Here is an 18,981-nt window from a genome sequence, read left to right on the forward strand (position 1 = left end):
TCACTTCCTGGAGATCCACTTTCAGATTTATTTGCAATGCTTTCTGTGCTGTGGCTTGCCAAGATACAAGGACCCCTAGGAACGAAGTGGCTGCCAGCCTGGACAGATGTCACTTGGAGAAAAGTAACTGAGTGGAGAGGCATTCTGGCTGCTCCTTGAAGAGCTATCCCTAGTCCAATGTGCCCCTTCAGCATCCTGGGGCATGTGTGCAGCCACCCGAGTTTCAGCTCTTGTAATTTAGCCAGTGTTTGGAAAGCGTAATAAGCATCTCTGGATCTAAAGACCACACACACACCATTTCTGCAAACCTATATTTTATAGGGTCCAATGATGTTTTGATTTGATGGGTGGCTAGTTGGGAGAGAGGAATACCCTGCTTGGGACATAAGAGCACTCTGTGGGTCTAGGACTATGAGGAGCAGGCAGTGTCTTCAGGAACCAGCACCGAAAATGCTCTGAAGGCATCCACTGGATCATGACAGAATCATAGAACTGTAGAGTTGGAAGGGACCGCCCAAGACCATCTAGTCCAATCCCTCGCAATGGCACATGACCATCCAGCCTTTGTTTAAGACCCTCCAAGAAAGAAGAGTCCACAACCTCTCTCCAGGGAGTCTGTTGCACAGTTGAACAGCTCTTGCTGTCAGGAAGTTCTTCCTGATGTTTAGTTGGTGTTATGTACTGAGCTGAATCCTAGGATCCAGAATGCAGCAGTCTGATTGGTCCGCAGGAGCCACCCAATCCAGCTCCAGGTGGAAGTGAATCAGCGACCTGATTGGCCTTTAGGAACAGCCAGGAATTAGCCAATCACGCGGGGCCCATTGTGTAAATAATGTGTATATATAGCTAGACGTTTCAGGGAAAGTTTCATTCACTGCTACTACAAGCTGAATAAAGAGCATGGAATTCACACTCGACTCTGAGTATATTTCAGTTGGAATCTCTTTTCTTGTAACTTGAATCAGGTCCTAGTCCTGGACCAGGAGAAAACAAGCATGCTCCCTCTTCCATGTGACAGCCCTTGAGATATTGGAAGATGGCTACCATATCTCCTCTCAGTCTCTTTTTCAGGCTAAACAAACCCAGCTTCCCGTAAGACCTGGTTTCCAGACGCTTTAGCCATCTTGGTCATGATTCACAAGGGGCCCTGAGGTTGAAATTAATCTAATCTAGCCCAGGCTCTACCAGTTCAGCTTCTCAGAAGCCTTTAAGAAACTTTCTGCAAAGCTCAGGGAGTTTCCACAGGAAGGCATCATAAGTATAAATTGAGAATCGCACAGCCCACAGTTGCAGATCAGCTTTGAAATAACCACATCCTGTTGTGCTGAGCACTTGTCTCTGGCAAAGCGGAGGCTGCTAGGAGGGTGATGGAGGCCTCGAGGGAACAAAGGATGTTCCTTGTGCTGGTCCTCCTGTTCTTGGGCCGAACCGAGCAAGCCACAGAGAGTTCTCCACAGCAAGGTAACCCACTCCCTATGGGCTGGGAGCTCGCTACCCCTGCTGTCAGGGATTCTTCAGCTGTGATTTCTGCATTGCAGGGGGTGGGATGAAATGACCCGCTGGGTGCCTTGCGACTCTGAGATTCTATGATTCTAAGAGGATGAATGCAGCAACCTCTAACCCACATTCCATCTGTTCTTCAATACTTTCTGCAATGTTGGGGAACGTCCCCTGAGCTGCAAAAAGCTACATTCAGGTCTTGTCAGTTCTTATGGCTGTGAATCCATAACTTTCTTTCTTTTGTGTCCATAAACAGCTGTTGCACTTATAATGGTAAAACCACAGGGAAATATTTCCTAAAGATTGCCAGTAGGTGGGGCTGGAATGTCAGGCAAGAACAGGGAATGATTTCCACTTAACAATCACTTTCTTTTTGCCCTCGCTGAGTTGGACATAAAATCAACAGGGTGTCGTTGTTGTCAGTGCTTCTTTTGTAATAATAATAATAATAATAATAATAATAATAATAATGGTAATAGTTTAGGGGTACTCTCATTTTGACTCAAAAAAAAAATCACCATTTTATAGTTCAAATCGGGAAAAATAAATGCAGTCAATGGACAAAAGTACAAAGATTCATAAAAAAATTCTGCGTACTCCCAGAAAAAAAGCACTGGTTGTTGTTGTTGTTTTGATACAAATGTACACGTCTGGGTTAGGGCTGCCTACATATACATCCCCCCCCCCCAGCAGACATCAGAAACAGCACAACGGCCTGCCTGATATAAATAAGCAGCAAGTTCCTGCCAGTAGTTGCTGCCATGCCTGAGATCATTTCCTTGCAAGTGAGGAATGAATATTATGTGGCACTTTTTGCAACATACATAAAAGGTTAATATACAAAAATACAATAAATAATGGATGTCCATTGGAACAGTAATTAGCACTAGTATTGTTGAGAGTGGCCTTCAGCTAAGTTTTACTCAGAATGGCCCCACTGAGATTAATGGACCTAACTTGGTCATGTTCATTAATTTCAGTGGGTTCACTCTCATTAAAACTTAGTTGAAAGTCACCTATTACAGTATTTGTTTCCTTTATGAATCATTTATGAATCACTGACTGCGATGCATCTTGAAGCTATTTAACAAATTTTAACAACTTAATAAAAAATATGTGTAAAACAATTGCATGTTTAGAAACTGTAAAAACGATTGCCTGTACCATAAAAACAATTTAAAATCCAATGCAGATACCAACTTCTAATTTGTTCATCCATAGTCACCAGTTAAGAAGTAAATATCTCCTTCCCTCTCCCAACCAAAAATGTCCTGGTGTACTTTCCGACAGGACTAACTGATGAAATACAACCAGCTCAGATTGGGTAGCAAAAGTAAAGTGTTCACAAGAACTGTTGGGGTGATGGTGCTGAATATTAGCCATTCCTGAGCACTGGGCAATTTAACCATTTACTTGAAGGATCACCCAGCCCCAGATGGGCCTTCTTGACTGGTTTGATTTGCGGAACTGGCACTATCGAAAGTGTCACATAAAGTTTGTTCTGCACTTGCAAGAAATTGATTTTTTGGTGTAGCAGCAGCTGCACTCTGGAATCCCTGCCTACTAATACAAGGCACATATCTTTGTTGGATTGTTTTTGATGCCTGCCAAAATCCATTTTTTGCATAGGGAAGCCTACCTGGACATGCAATCTTATTATGCACATTTGATTTTCATAACTGCTGATTTCATCTGTGCTCTGTTGTTTATCAAAAGTTTTGCTAGTGTGGCTTATTGCCTTTTTTTTAACCTAACATTTTCAGGTAAATCACTTTAGGGCAGGGGTGAGACTAGGCTTTTCTTCACACACCCCCACGCATTTGTGTGTACACAAACACACAGGCTGGAAGCCTCAATGGTGCCTCTCTGGAGGCTACACCCGAGGAAAAAATCCTGGCTTGCCACCCCCCACCCTAGCTTGGGGATTATTCTTATTTATTAATTTTAGTTATATATTTATGTTTATAAATAAATGGGCAAACAAATGATCCAGCCCCATTTCAACTGAACTATTGTAGCACCCTGCTTGCGGTTAACGCTTAGCTGGAATGAAATATTCAATGCAGCAATAGAGAAATTAAAATAATAATTCATTTGTCAGACAAATAAATGAGAGACACAGTGGTATATGGTTACCAAAGCTCTGCCCTTCCAGCCCTGACGGCCAGCACTTATATTCCCTCAGCCCAGCCCCCTTGCTCCTCCTTTGGCTGCCTCTGTCCAATCAGCCTGGTTGAAATTCCTATTGGCTGTTTGCTAGAACCAATCATAAAAGATACACCCATTTCCTATTACCTTTTATGGGAGACAAAGAGCTATATTTCCCTCTATCCATAAATGGCAGACAAGTAGCCATATATCTTACATTTGCCTCGACAAGGCACCTTAATTACCAGATCACCTTTTGCCCCTGTTGCCCCTGCATTCCAAAACAAATGGCTAAAACAGATGGCTCGTGGTATTAAGTTCTATCTAAACAGAGATCTTACTATTTACCAACTCTTAATTAGTGTTTTTGCAGCTTGATTGTATTCTGTAATATGTAGGGTCAGTGTAACCTTTGCTCCCAGCCTGTATTTCCTTTTTACAACCTTGAGAAACCTGTCTCCTGCTTCTGCTATAAATCAGGGGGGCCCTTGTCCAGGAGAATAAACAACTGCCAAAGTCCTTAGCCAGCTGGTTTTCTGCCTGGCATGAAACATTTGCAAATCTTTTAAGCTCATTTTAAAATACAGACCTTGATCAGATGCCTCATTCCCCCCTTTCAAGCTCAAGGACCTTCATCCCAAGTGTCCTTGATAGCTTGACCTTCATCATATTCCTGAGGTAAAGCTCTGTATAGGGCCATGATATGAGGTAGAGTTTCATTTGAAATCATCTTGCTAATTGTACTTCTAAAACATGAAATGATACATGGCACCATATATAAAACCATTACTACTACCGTCAAGAAAAACAAGCAAGACAATAGTATCCCTTTGAGTCCTGCAACATTAGGTAACCAATTGATGAGCCATCCCATATCCCATCCTTCCCATATTTGTACTGGGACATGTGCTATACTCTCCATCTTTGTAGCCAACACACGGATTGCCTCACCATTATCAGAAATGTTAAAGCAACAGGCATTCCCTGTCAAGTTCAAGACTCCACATAGGCCTCCCTGCCTGGCAAGTACATAATCCATTCCCATTTTCAGCTGCAAAATGGCGGCTCTACTGTGTGGCATGGTCTGTGCCTGATGTTGTATGTGTAGAGGTAACTTTGCTGGAGAGCTGTGGACAGGTTTTGTTTCAGGAAGGTTTGGTGGGCAGTGAACACAGCATGGCTTCCTTCAGAGCAGGGCTGGGGTGGGCACTTAGGCCTGGGGTGGGGGGCGAAATGCAGCTCTCTGGGCCTCATGGATATCCCCCCCCCCCAAGTCCCAGCTTCCATGAGGCCACATTGCTCACTGGCTTTGCTTCTTGAATGTTTTTGCTTGGCTGGAATGTTTCCTCGATCTCTGAAAATGCCTCTTCCTTCCCTAGATGGGGGAAAAGAGGGAGGGGTGGTAGTGGTGGGGTGTGTGTGTGTGTCTAGAAACCAGCATGTTGCAGTATATAAAAGTGAAATCTGACATTCATTGCTCCACCTACTTTTGCCTGTGGCCTGTGCTTCCACCCCTGGCAGAACCGTCCAGACTGCACCCCCAGCCACGGACAAATTAGCTCCTCTTTCCGCCTCTCCTCCAACCCTTCCACCCATTCAATTCACTTTCTATTTAAAACAATTTCTTATGAGGCAATAATTGATATTGATATTTATGAACTTATTTTTAGTCGTTTCTGCACCCCCCCATCACCTGTGCCCCTGGCAGGGATCCACCTCACCCCCCCCCAGCTATGGCCCTGCCTGTGGCCCCACCCACCACGGGATTTGGCCCCCAGGGTGTTGCCCTGAATGGAATGTGGCCCTCAGGCTGAAACAAACTTCCCCACCCACATCAAGACTCACTCATGGAAGGTCCTCTCTTGCAGACCTGGAGTGCATCGTCTTCGATTATGAATACATGGACTGTGACTGGGGCAGCAAACAGAAGCCTGCAGGAAACTATTCCCTCTACTACTGGTATGTGCCTTCCTTGCGCCTTGCTTCTCTGCTCTACAGGAACAGCTTTTGTCCAAGCTTCAGCCAATGCACCACCAACCTCTCCTGGCCTTCCTCTTTCTTGGGGAGCTTCTTCCAACCCTGAGTCAGACTACACAGGGGACCAAATTAACAGAACAGCATAAGAAGAGCCCTGCTGGACCCGGTCAGGGGCCCGTCTAGTCCAGCATCCTGTTCTCACAGTGGCCAAGCAAATGCCTGTGGGAAACCAAAAAGCAGGATCTTAGCACAAGAGCAACACTCTCTCCTTCTGTGGCTTCCAGAAACTGGTATTCTGAAACATCACTGCCTCCACCATGATGCAGTAAAACATAGTCCTCATGGCTAGTAGCCATCAATAGCCGTCTCCTCAATTAATTTGTCCGGTCCTCTTTCAAAGCCATCCAAGTTTTGCTCTTTTCTCTAAACCAAAAAGTCCCAAATGTTGACACCTTTCCTCAGAGCAAGGATTCCTCACCTGGGAGAGAGAACAACGGCTGCTGGTTCATTAGGGTGAATTGGGCACTGGCCCTCCAACCTCAGTCTACCTATAGCCAGCCCCTATCTGCCTGCCTTATCACATACCATTCCATTATTATTATTATTATTATTATTATTATTATTATTATTATTATTATTTTATTTATAGCCCCTCCATATGACTGGGTTTCCCCAGCAACTCTGGGTGGTTTTCAACACCTATAAAAACATAACTAAACATAAAACAACTTCCCTATCTAGGGCTGCCTTCACATGTCTTCTAAAGGTTGTATAGTTCCCTATCTCTTTGGCTTGGCAGTTGTGTAACTCCATACCCTCCAACATTTCTCCAGTGAAAATAGGGATCTCCTAAGGAAAAGTGGGCTATTCCAGGACCAAAGAAGAAACAGGGGTGACTTCTGTAAATCCGGTACTGTCTCTGGAAAACAGGGACACTTGGAGGGTCGGTTATTACACACAACCACCCCAAAGGGTGGCCCTGCCTGTCAGCTGCCTCCTCTTTAGTCTCAGTGTCAGCTTCTGTGCAACACAGCAGGAAAGAGGGCAGAGACAGAACCAGAACAGTGGGTTCTGCCAGTTACTGCCTCTAGCTCTAGCTCCTGTTGGCCTCCCAGCCTTCTGCCCTAGCATAGACACACACACCCAGGTTAGTTCCTTAGGGTAAATGGGGTTCTGCCCCACCGACACCTCTGCCCTCATCTCTCTCTTGGAATTTGAGCATCCGTTTTGTAACATTTCCTTGACATCTGACCAGAGGGCGTTCCACAGGGCAGGCACCACTACCAAGAAGGCCCTCTGCCTGGTTCCCTGTAACCTCACTTCTTGCAGTGAGGGAACCACCAGGAGGCCCTCAGAGGTAATGATGGGGGTGGAGACGCTCCTTCAGGTATACTGGGCTGAGGCCGTTTAGGGCTTTAAAGGTCAGCACCAACACTTTGAATTCTGCTGAGAAACGTACTGGGAGCCAGTGTAGCTCTTTCACGACCAGTGTTATATGGTCTCGGCGGCTGCTCCCAGTCACCAGTCTAGCTGCCATGTTCTGGATTAGTTGTAGTTTCTGGGTCACCTTCAAGCAGCCTGTCCACATCCTCAGAGGTAACAGATTGGAATTGATCCCATGCAATTTGACTAGACAGGAGTCTAGCACTCTCCCACCCTGGCTCTGCACCCACGGTGGAGTCTACCTTTTTTTGAATCTGAGCTACTTTATCTGCAAAAAAACCCCTATCTATGACTTTTAGAAGACATCTGAAGGCAGCCCTGTATCAGGAAATTTTAAATGTCTAATGTTTTACAATTTTTTATGTGCTGTAAGCCACCTAGAGTGGCTGAGGAAACCCAGCCAGAGGGGTGTGGTATAAAAAAATATTAGTATTAGTATTAGTATTCAGAAGCATGTTCCCCCTGGGCTAGAAGACAAACAACACAGGGCTGTCCTCAAGGTATTCAGGTTCTGAACTGCAGTTCTCTGATGGTGTTGAAAAGGACTAACCCCAAGCCTCATTTTGTTTAGGTATGAGTCTGACAAAGAAAAGCAGTGTGAGATTTACCTCCAGAGTGGTGATATTAACACTGGATGCCGCTTCCGTGAGATTAAACCGTTTAAATACTTTCACATTTATGTCAACACAAGTGACGGTACGAAGGTTTTCCAAAAAGAAATGCAGTTGCAGAACCAAGGTATAGATTTCCTGCTGAGCCAAACCAACTTGTGGGTGTATTTATAAGTGGGAGCCCTATAGCCCAGGGGTTGGCAACCTAAGGCCCATGGGCCGGATGCGGCCCAATCACCTTCTCAGTCCGGTCCACGGATGGTCCGGGAATCAGTGTGTTGTTACATGAGTAGAATGTGTGTTTTTATTTAAAATGCATCTCTGGGTTATTTGTGGGGCATAGGAATTCGTTCATCCCCCCCCAAAAAAATATATATAGTCTGGCCCACCACATGGTCTGAGGGATGGTGTACCAGCCCACGGCTGGAAAAGGTTGCTGACCCCTGCTATAGCTGGTGTGTCAGAACGGACTAATTCAGTTCAGTGACGTTTACTGAATTATCTAAAGATCCCTGAACTATGTAAAGGAGCCCCCTTTAATTGCTGGGTGAATGGAATGTGACTAAATTCATTTGCAGCTAAGTTCATCCCCTTACATGTTTTGTTTTTTAAAAACTATTTAAGCTCTTTGGGATTCTTTTACTTGAAGAAATGTAATTGTTGGGCAAAAAATGTAAGCATTTAACTGTAGGTGTTTGTTTTTATGTTAGTCTCGTGAGGTTCAGGTCCACACTTGTAACAGTCTTCTTAAGTGTATTTCATCCTTCAGCACAGCACATTGTAATATTCTCTCTCTCTCTCTCTCTCTCTCTCTCTCTCTCTCTCTCTCTCTCTCGCCGGGAGTTATTTGGATGGCCTCAAACTGTGAACTGGTTATTTTTGTAAAGAAACAAACATGAACAGGAATTAGTTCCTCTTTGGACACGATACACTTGAATTGATTATTATTTTTCAATGAACTTTCCATGCTCTGCCTGCAACACAGGAGAAAAGAGGCCCAAATTCTTCATCCTGTTCTGCTGGGACTCAGAGCTCTTATCTGCATGATCTTATCTGCATTTTCGGAGCTCAGCCCTGATGAAGAGTCCTCATCCTCCACCCACACTTTCCTTTCTGACCTTCGTTCTAGAGATGTATTATGTTGTTTACTCCCACTTCAGATCAGACCTAAGTCACAAAGGGGGGGCTGGAGACTAAATGCGAGCAGGCTGTCCCTTCTCATTGCCAGAGATTCTGGTTTGTTACAAAATAGATGCCCAAACGCCATGCCTAAATGGGCCCAATAAAGTGCAATTAAATTGCTGTTAAGGCTTTAAGGCAATTGTGCCTTTAATTAAAAGCTTCCTTTTTGCAGGTTCTTCCTTTTTATCAATTCCTGTTCAGTGCAGTTGAGGACTTAATGTTGACGTGCCTCTTAATTGCCTTTAATTTGTAAGCTGGTGTCTCCTGCATAAAGGTAAAGGGACCCCTGACCATTAAGTCCAGTTGTGACCGACTCTGGGGTTGCGGCGCTCATCTCGCTTTATTGGCTGAGGGAGCCGGCGTACAGCTTCCGGGTCATGTGGCCAGCAGGACTAAGCCGCTTCTGGTGAACCAGAACAGCGCACGGAAGTGCCGTTTACCTTCCCGCCGGAGCGGTACCTATTTATCTACTTGCACTTTGACGTGCTTTCGAACTGCTAGGTTTGCAGGAGCAGGGACCAAGCAATGGGAGCTCACCCTGTCGTGGGGATTCGAATTGCCGACCTCCTGATCAGCAAGCCCTAGGCTCTGTGGTTTAGACCACAGTGCCACCCGCGTCCCACCCATGTCTCCTGCATAGAGGAGGGCAATTTCACATCCAAAGACAATGTCAACAATTTTGTACCTTTCATATATAAAATAATTTCAAATCCAATTCAGAAATAGACTGGGATCCTCTACCACATAAAATGTTCTTTGAGCTGAGAATCCAAAGAAAGGATAAGTAATGGGATCTTCTGATCTTCCAGATCATGCTGTTTCTCATGAGCATGTGGAACTGCTCTGTGACTAGGCTGCAGATTTAGATCAGAGGTTCCCAAACTTATTTGACCTACCACTGACTTTTCGGGGTGTGTGTGGAAACCCTACCTTCTTTAAGTGAAGAAACAGAAAGATGTAGTGACAAAATTGCGTTCTTTTATGCATCTATATTTCTACCTACGTCCTAAGATATAGTAAAGAAAGATGTTGTTATAAATAAGACACCTTGAAGCTTGGAATTCTAAAATCATTTATTAAAACCAACCATAGTAACATTCACATTGCACACTGAAAATTAAGATAACAAAGATAATATTGAAAGGCATTGTCCCCATCCCACAATGGTGCCCAACCTAGCAGTGAGGGTCATTATGCAACAGATGAATCATGTATGAATGGTTTTTCAAAATGTTCTCTTCTTTATGCTTCCACGGCCCCCTTATTTTTATTCAATCCCCCCTAATTGCACCCAAGGCTACTGCCTCACCCCTGGATTGTTCCAGTGCCCCCCGGGGTGTGTGTGGCATCACCCACTGATTTAGATCCCGATTTGAGCCAAGGGAGGCAGAGTGGCTGTGGCATATTCTCCATCTTGCATATACACAGATTTCCTTTCTCTCTCCTAGTGAAACCCAGTCCACCCATTGACTTCCGCTTTGAGGAGAAGAGCAACAACCAGCTGCTACTGTCTTGGGGTTCAGCCAGCCCCAAAAACCACTGCTTGGAGCATTATATCACGTATAAAAGCAGCAAGGACAAAAAATGGCAGGTACTGGTGTTATCTGAGTTGGGAGGGCTAAGTGCAGATTTGCCTTGACCTTCTGATGTGGAAGCCACAGCCCCCCCCCCCCCCATTATAAAATATTGTTATACGGGGGGTTGGGGGTGGGGTGTGTGGCAAGGATCCCTTCAACTCCTGGGTGCTAGATCCTCCCTATAATTCCTGGTTTTAGTAAAAGTTGGAATTGATTAATTGAAGGTTTGATTAAGCTGTGCCAAACTCTGCTGGATTTGGCTTAGGCATAGTTAGCTGAGTGTGGTTCATTGGAGGAACGAAACCAATAATGGCAGAGTCATTAGCCCCTCAAGAAAGCCATTAGGAGGGTGGAGACTATGCCAAGCAAGGAAGGGTGGGCCCCTCTTTCAGCTGTGTGTAGTGGGCAGAGAAAAGGGTCAGACATGAATCAGAGGCTGCAGCAATGGAGGGAACAGGACCTGCTTGGGATGTGAATGCTCTGCACTCCCTCCATCTAGGCTCAGGCTGTATATACGAGTAAATAAACCATATACCATAAAGATGCCACAGTCTCCACTGTGTGTCTTTGTCTAAAAGGAAACACAGCCTCTGGTAAGTGGCCCTGGTGCCCCTGGGACCTCACACCACTTGGAGACTGGGGTGGTGTGTGTAACAATACAATTCCTCATTTGGTAAGCGTTTCCCAGTTGTGCTCCTTGCCCAAACTAAATCTTCTCTTTTCTTCAGAGCCCAACTCTCATAGGAACAGATTAATCTCTCCCTTTAGGCTTCTCTCCCTTTCTCATTTTTCCTGTCTAAAGTTCAGCTCTTCACCTTTCCTCAGCAGTGTGTGGAGACCCATAGCTGCTTCCAGTGAGATTTCAGGGTGGCCCATGGAATCTTGCAGAGTTCTCATGAGATTTCACAGGGCTCTCATGAGATCACTGGTCAGGAAGGCTTCAGCCAGGGTGCACTCAGGGCGGCACTTTCCTGTTTCACCTCAGGCAGCAAAATGTTCTGGGCCGCTCCTTGTGATGGTGAGTTCCATAGTTGTAACTCTCCTCTCTGTGAAGAGGTGCTTTTATTTTGTCTGTCCTGGACCTTCCAACGTTCAGCTTCACCAGACAGCCCCAAGTTCTAATATTATATGAGAGGAAGAAAAGATGTGTCCTCTGCACTGCATAATCTTATCAACTTGTATCGTGTCTTCTCTTGCCAACTATTTCTCTGAACTAAAAAGCCACAAATGTTGAAACCTTTCCTCACAGAGAGTTGCTCCATCCCCTTGATCATTGTACTCAGTTGTGGGGGAAGAGCTGCTGGGTTTCACTTGAGGCTGATTGGGGGAGGCACCAAGGGCGGGGGTGTGTGTGCTGCTGCTTTCTGTGCCAGGTGCACATTTACCTCTCTGGCATTCCCTTTCAGGAGGTGAAGACCAATGATATGAAGTACAGCGTAGCCAGTGTGGATCCCAAAAAGCTCTACACGTTCTATGTCAAGTCTAAAGTAAGGTCTGTTTGTGCAACCACAAACTTTTGGAGCGATCCAGCCGGTCCTTTATTCTGGGGGAGAAACACCACCAGTGAAGGTACAGAGGATCTTTCTATTATTGTTGGGCAGTCTGTGTTCTGGTATGATGCTGGAATCCGCAGAGGATGAATCAGGTCTAGGAGACCATAGAGAGGGAGTTGTGACTGAACAAGAGTTGGGAGCAGAATGAAGCCTTTTAAACCTCTATATCCAGACTTCCTCCTTGAGGCTTCACCTCCTTGGAGAGAATGGAGAATCCTTGAAGGGCCCAGCCCTCTAGCCAGGGCTGGATTAACCATTGATCAAAGTAAGCACTGCTTAGGGCATCAAGGGAAAGGGGGGGCACCAGATAAAGTTTCCTTCGCCGAATTTACCATGGACCATATGGTGCAGCTGGAAAAAACAAAACACTCCCACAATAATGAAAAAATTACATCCACACACACACAAAATAATAAAAATAATAATGAAACAATAATTATAGAGGTTAATGATATAGATTGATTCTGGGAATGCAACAAAATTAGAGTCTGCTAACTATGGTAGTAAACTGCCACTCGGTCCACTGAGACTTACATGATCGTTCAGAATAGCAGTAACAATGAATTGCACATTTATTCAAAAACGCACTTAAAACTATTTGCTGCAATTAATTCAGCAGAACAGATGAACTTGATCCAGTGATAACGGCTTTTCAAAGTCTGGCAGTCATTTAACAAGAAATCTTAGATGCCACACTGAGTAACTGCTTCATTGCTCAGTCCATTCATAATGCGATGGATGGGCTTGATGAGGGGGTGCCAGTTTCCCAATGCCTGGTTCAAAGCCATAGTAGAATCATAGAATGGTAGAGTTGGAAGGGATAGCTCAGCTGGTAGAGCAGGAGACTCTTAATCTCAGGGCTGTGGGTTCGAGCCCCATGTTGGGGAAAAGATTCCTGCATTTCAGGGAGCTGGACTAAAATGACGCTCATGGTCTCTTGAGACTCTGCAATTCTATGATTCTATGCAGGAAAGTCACTTAGCAGGAATCTTAAACCATCACCTTCCCTGCTACCCCCTGAGTGAGTTGTGCTGGTTGCTGATTTGCTATAGGGTAAGGTTCAAGGCCATTTTCCTGATTCAAAAAGCCCTTAGCAACTTGGTCCCAAAGGACCTTAAAGGCTCACTGATTTCTTACACTCTACTTCAACCACTGAGATCTTCCTGGTGGTTCCAGAAGCCCTGTGCTCTTGTTGGCCTTAGCCAGAGACCAAGCCTTTGGTGTGGCAGGCCATGCCCTGTGGAACTCCCTGCCAATAGAGGTTCGGCAGAAACAATCCCTGCCTTCTTTAAGATATCCCCTGAAAACTATATTGTTTAGATAAGTCTTTGTAATAAGAATTTCTCTTTTTAACCCACCAGCATTTATTGATGTGTTTAGTGATGCTTTAAGTGACATCTTTCTGAATTTATTATAACTTTGTATGTTGTATATCACCTTGCTCTATATTTATGGAAGTGCAGATTATAAATCATTTAGTTACCTGGAAACTGAAGTTTCTACAACTAAAATGGATTAAAGTGCCTAGCACAACAAATCCATGTTTTTTCCTTTTGAAAAAAAATATACCGTATTTTTCTGTGTATAAGACATGGGGTTTTTAAAACCAAAAAATAGGTTTAAAATTGGGGCTCGTCTTATACACGGGTAGTGCTGAGGGGTGTTTTCTTAATTTGGAGTCCCCAAAAATAGGGGGCGTTTTATACATGGGGGGCGTCTTCTTGCAGATTGGAAGGTGATTGGGAAATGCATCATAAAGTGAGAAAATTGTTAATGGGAAAATGTCTAAGAGATATAAAGACAGTGCAAGCAAGTCAGGGTGAAAGCAAGATGAGGGATTTTTGCCATATGACTTCCCTGCAAATAAATAGGAATAAATGCTTAATAAAGCCCAGATGTAATCTAACCTCCAAGGAAGCTTTGTGAAAGTGAATCATGACAAATGCTGATTAAACAGGTTGTCTGGAGAAGCCCCTAATGTTGCAGGAAACTGTAGCAGCTGAACTTGCAGATCACACACACACACACACACACAAGCCCTAAACAGGATTGTTCCATAAAAAGAAATATTTATAATCGTTCAACCCTTCCACTCATCTTATAAAATGCAGTTTGAAAAATAATGGGTGGGAGAATTAAAGAGATCTGATATTGCTTGCTTCTCCATGGGGGCGATGAGAAGGGAGGGGGAGGCCTTTTTTTGAGGGGTGTTTCACAAATATAAAAACAACCGCTGTTTCAATTCTAATTCAAAACAGTGGATTCTGAAGGGCTTTTCAAAAGTAAGCAGTACTGCCCTCTACTGGGCACTGTGGGGCCTGCAACTTCTAAGATCCATGTTTGAGATTCAAAGTGCTTCCAGATGCTCTTGTTTATAGAGCTTTTGAGTTTGGTTTGGTTTTGCAAGGAGGCAATAATAATAATAATACTTTTATTATTTGTACCCCACCCATCTGACTAGGGACTCAGCTATACAGCTGCAAATATAATGTTTTAAGTGCATTATACAAATGTGACACTAGATGGCAATGGTGAGCTTAATGACAAATTCAATGCGCTTTTAAAAAAACAATTTCCACAGCTTTTATATGTGTGTGTGTGTGTCTAGATTCTACCTGGGTTACCCCAGCCACTCTGGAGGGCTTCCACCATGTATTAAAACATAATAAAACATTTAAAAACTTCCCTAAATAATAATATAAGTCAAGTTATAAGTCAAGCCACTGCCATCTCAGTCTTTAGGGGAAGGCGAAAACGGTTTTGTTGAGCAAGAGCCCCAAATCAGATTTAATAATTGTGCAACCTGAACTTTGCAGTAGGTGATGGAGTCCCACCTTGAAAGAGTCTGCAAGTGCTCCCAACAAATGACAGATCCCTAGGATGCCTCCTTGCTGGCTGAGTCCCACCTGCAAGCTGCAGCAGTGGGACATGGCCTCCCTTTCTGGAGCAACTGCAGAGAGACACCTCTGTTTCCCTAGCGGCACTTGGCTTTAAGCCAGAACTTAGGCAGGAAAGCTGTGGGACCAGCTGCCTCCTGTGTTTGACTGGCTACCCAGCCCCTCCAGGAACAACACAGCCTCCAACATTCCTTGGATGAGAATAAGGACATCAGCATCACTGATTGAGCATCTTCTCCTGGTCAGGTACAAAAGTTTTTCAAGAATACATACAAAACTGTGGAATTTAGGGGAGCCTGAGGGAAGAAGAAAACCCCCAATCAGTAAATACAACTAGCTAGCAGTGATACTGATGTAGAACAGAAGCTACTTCCCTCTTTTCATCTGAGGAATGTTGGATGGTATGGAACTATGTCCCTCGTCTAGGCAGCTCCAGTGACCTAGGGAAGGGAGGGAGAGGCAATGTGAGGCTATTCCTCTTTCTCTGGGGATGCTTTCTAACGCCCAGGCTTGTCTCACTCAGATGACCCTCCTGTCTCAATCTGGATACAGAGAATCATCATCCCTGTAGGTTCCGTCCTCCTCCTGCTTCTCCTCCTCTTGATCCTAATGCGCATGGAGAGGTAAGTTGAGCAATCAGACTAGACCCATGGCTGACTTTGCTTTGTGGGACATGGCAACTGGGAACAGCTCACCAGTAAAGACGGTTGGTTTCCCCATGCTTGCTCTCTCATCTCTGTTCTATCCAAAACGGCTCAGAAGGTGAATGATGTTCTGTGACAAGCAAATGTTGGCAACTGAGGGTCATGGATGGCTATCATCCAGATCCTAACGCCAGGGTAATGGGAGCTGAAGTCTGAAGTATCTAGAAGGCCCCAGTTTATGGAAGGCCCCAGTGGGGGAACTGACCATGTCATCTGTCATCAAGGACAATCAGCAGCAGCAACAGCAGCTGAACAACAGATGGAGGGACATGGGAGGACAGTACTTCAGATTTCTTGGCACGGTTTCAAAAGCATTTTAAGAGGAAACAAAAATGAGCCTTACAAAATAATGTGCCACAAAAAACAAATTTCATTTTGAGTGCTTTTGCTGCAGACCAAAGGCTAGTTTAAAAAGAAAAACTGGTCCTTGCAGAGCACTGACTTCACTGCTAGCAGCAGAGAAAAAGGGCTTGTCAGTTTGCTCTGTTGCCGCTCAGCCAGAATGATTTTCAGTACATGATGAGGTCACTTTTTCCATACACATCTCATCACAGACTGAAAACCAATCCAGCTCTATGACGGAACACAGTTCACTGAGTGGCCAGGACTGACTTTTATGAATGAGCCCCACAAATAAGGCTGATGTTCTTGGAAAGATCAACAGTGCCACCTTGCTGGGGATGGTCATTGGTTTGGCTCTTCAGGCAACATTCCCTTAGAGGGAGAACTCTTTGCAATTCTGGGCACTCTACCTAGTATCTCTCAAAACAATAAAGAGAAGACCCCCACCTCTAATCAATTTAACTTCCCCACAGAGTTTGGCTGGTACTGATGCCCAGGATTCCCAACCCCAGGAATAAATTTGAAGATCTTTTTACTGCGCACCAAGGCAATTTCTCGGTAAGAAACTGGGCTATGTAGACTCTCTATCCTCCCGAGATAATCTCCCAGGTCAGAAGCCCTGCCCCACATGACTATAACATTACTAGGAAAGGGGTAAGGGGCATGCCTTTGCCCCAGATATTTTTTTCAGTGCTCCAAGTGTTTCTGAGTGGGCGAATGATTTTGGGAGCAATTTTATTGTGGGTGATCTTGGCTAGGATATTAATTTGGGGAAAACATTAATTTAAGGACACATTACCTATTTATGATTTGGGGAGGTAATTTAAAGGTAAATTGGATTTATTTGGACAGGTTCTGTTGGGAAATCAATTGGGGGAGGGGTTAAAGGAATTAAAATGCACTGTTCCAGGGAGGAGTGAAACTTAAGAAGAACATGCCTGTGATCATTTAGATGGGAAATTTGGTAGCTTGCGTTCTGCAACCTTTGAAGTCAGAATTTGCATCTCTGCATAGAGAGATGGCAAAATGCCTGCAGAGGCCGGACTCGGCCAAGCCTCAGATAACTGGAGGCTCTAAGGCTTGCAGAATCTCAGAGTCTAGTTTTGCAAGCGTACTGTCTATGCACAACTATATCTCTACAATGTGGGTGGCATAGAAAGGCAGAAGAAGATCAGTGCTTTTGTCTTTTCTGGGCCATCACTTGAGCAAGTGAAGAAACTGCCCAGCCCAGAAGGAAAGCCATGGAGGCAGGCATAGCAGAGTGGGTTACCTCATTCCATTCTCAACATTTTCTTTCCCTGCAGGAATGGGCAGGGGTCTCCAAGGATGCAGTGGAGAGCTTCAAGCCCAACTATCGTGAAAGCATTTGCTGTGTCAGCGAGCTGTTCCCTGGTGGGGGCTATTTACCCATCTGCAACAATGCCATGGGCAAGGCTGGAGGAGTGGCTGGCATTCCTGCAGACCCTACCCTCAAGGTCAACATCGAGTAGGGCCTGTGGAACAGCCACTTGTGGGTCTGTCATGCTCCCTGGCTAGGAGCTTCTGAGGCTATTGCCCGTCTTTTTAGAGAACCTTTCCCCAAAAGCATTGACCCCTTAGAAATCCTTGATCCCTCAGCCAGCCCATCTATAGATACAGCCCTGCCAAGTGTTCTTTTACGTCTGCAGGCTTAGGAACAGGGTTTAAGGTCCTTCTTTCTCCAGCACTTGCTCTTTTCCATCCCTTATCTTTCCTCTGCTTGGCCTCCAAGCTGCTTTTGTTTTCAGTTTAGTTTATTTGGTGCTAACGGCACATTTGCACAGTATGTCCAAAACGCACTCATCACACATTTGAAGCACATAACTTTCCTACAAAAAATACTGGGCACTGTGGTTTCCCCTGCACAGAGCTATACAAAGTATAGCTTCCATGATTCTCAAGGGGCAAGTAGTGTGCTTTTAATGTATGTTGTGGATCAACCCCTCTAGCCCTCAGGTACATTGTAGGGTTATCAAGTCTTCCACAGTATACATAATATTCACAATATGCATTCTCACAAATTGTGCCTTATGAAGTAAGAATATAACAAAACAGGTGAATGCTCAGAAGCAGTTGGAAAATGCATAGTTTTAACTCTGAATTCATCTTCCCTTTAATCGCTTTGGCCTGGTTTTGATGGCTATGGAGAAGAACTTGGCCACATTTTCTGTACATACCACACATTTAAAGCACATGCTTTCCCTCAAAGAATCCTGCGAACTAGTTTCTTAAGGGAGCTGGGAATTCCAGCTTGGGGGGGGGGGCGTAATTACAGTTCCCAGAATTTTTTTTGCAGAAAGCCATGTGCTTTGGATGTGCTTTCGGTTTATAGTGTCTGTGCATCCTTAGGTTTGGAGTTGGCCGTTAAAAAAAGAAAGAGAGAATTCTCCCGAGGCTGTGTATGAACACTGTACCTTTGAAAAACATTCGAAGCTCATTCTTTCCCCCAAAGAATTCTGGGCATTGTAGTTTGTTTAGGGTTACTGGGAGTTGTATCTCTGTGAGGGGTAAACTACAGTGCCAAGAATTCTTTGAGGGAAAGAATATGCTTTGAATGTCCTTTCAAGATATAATGTATAGAGGAATTTATTGAGAAGATAAATTGGGATCTTTTAGTCCTATAAAATATGGAGGATAGAATAACATGTGGATAAGACACTGACATAGCAGCTTTGGTGAGGGAAAACTCTCAGGCGTCATCTGTTTCTATTCCAACCCATGAAATTTCTGTTGTCCTTCTTCCTGCTGTGCACTGCTTCTTCTGCTTCCTCTGATGACCATATGCAGACACATCACTATTATGCCTAATAAAAAGGATTGATTTGCCTCATTATTTCTCTCTGGCGCATCCTTACAGTCCTGCTACTCATATAACTATGCAGCCCAGGGTGGCATTAAGGCTGTGTTCACATGTTTACTATCCATCCAGTGCACTCCCACCACTGGTCTGGGAAGCAATTGTAGGCTGCCATCTGTCTTGAGAGACAATTGAGTGTGCCTCCGAGTGTGAAGCCAAACGACTGCTTTAG

The 18,981-nt window shown here is 44.6% G+C and overlaps 1 protein-coding gene across 1 annotated transcript; it reads left to right on the forward strand.

Annotated features, from left to right (window-relative positions):
* The first annotated feature begins 1,304 nt into the window (after positions 1–1,304).
* On the forward strand, positions 1,305–18,783 carry IL2RG (interleukin 2 receptor subunit gamma). Its single transcript, XM_053374193.1, has 8 exons — positions 1,305–1,461; positions 5,517–5,607; positions 7,640–7,806; positions 10,310–10,452; positions 11,845–12,007; positions 15,412–15,511; positions 16,408–16,492; positions 17,239–18,783. Exons 1-8 carry the CDS (start codon positions 1,368–1,370, stop codon positions 17,422–17,424), a joined length of 1,029 nt encoding a protein of 342 aa, XP_053230168.1. The 5' UTR covers positions 1,305–1,367; the 3' UTR covers positions 17,425–18,783.
* Positions 18,784–18,981: the final 198 nt, after the last annotated feature.

Source organism: Podarcis raffonei, chromosome Z (assembly GCF_027172205.1).
Source record: "Podarcis raffonei isolate rPodRaf1 chromosome Z, rPodRaf1.pri, whole genome shotgun sequence".
NCBI classification, from domain to species: domain Eukaryota; kingdom Metazoa; phylum Chordata; class Lepidosauria; order Squamata; family Lacertidae; genus Podarcis; species Podarcis raffonei.

Excerpts from the sequence above, each read along its gene's own strand:
- IL2RG (XM_053374193.1), top strand. The coding sequence starts at position 1,368 with ATGGAGGCCTCGAGGGAACAAAGGATGTTCCTTGTGCTGGTCCTCCTG. Across the intron at positions 7,807-10,309 it reads AATGCAGTTGCAGAACCAAG|TGAAACCCAGTCCACCCATT; the intron begins GTATAGATTTCC and ends TCTCTCTCCTAG. Across the intron at positions 16,493-17,238 it reads CGCACCAAGGCAATTTCTCG|GAATGGGCAGGGGTCTCCAA; the intron begins GTAAGAAACTGG and ends CTTTCCCTGCAG.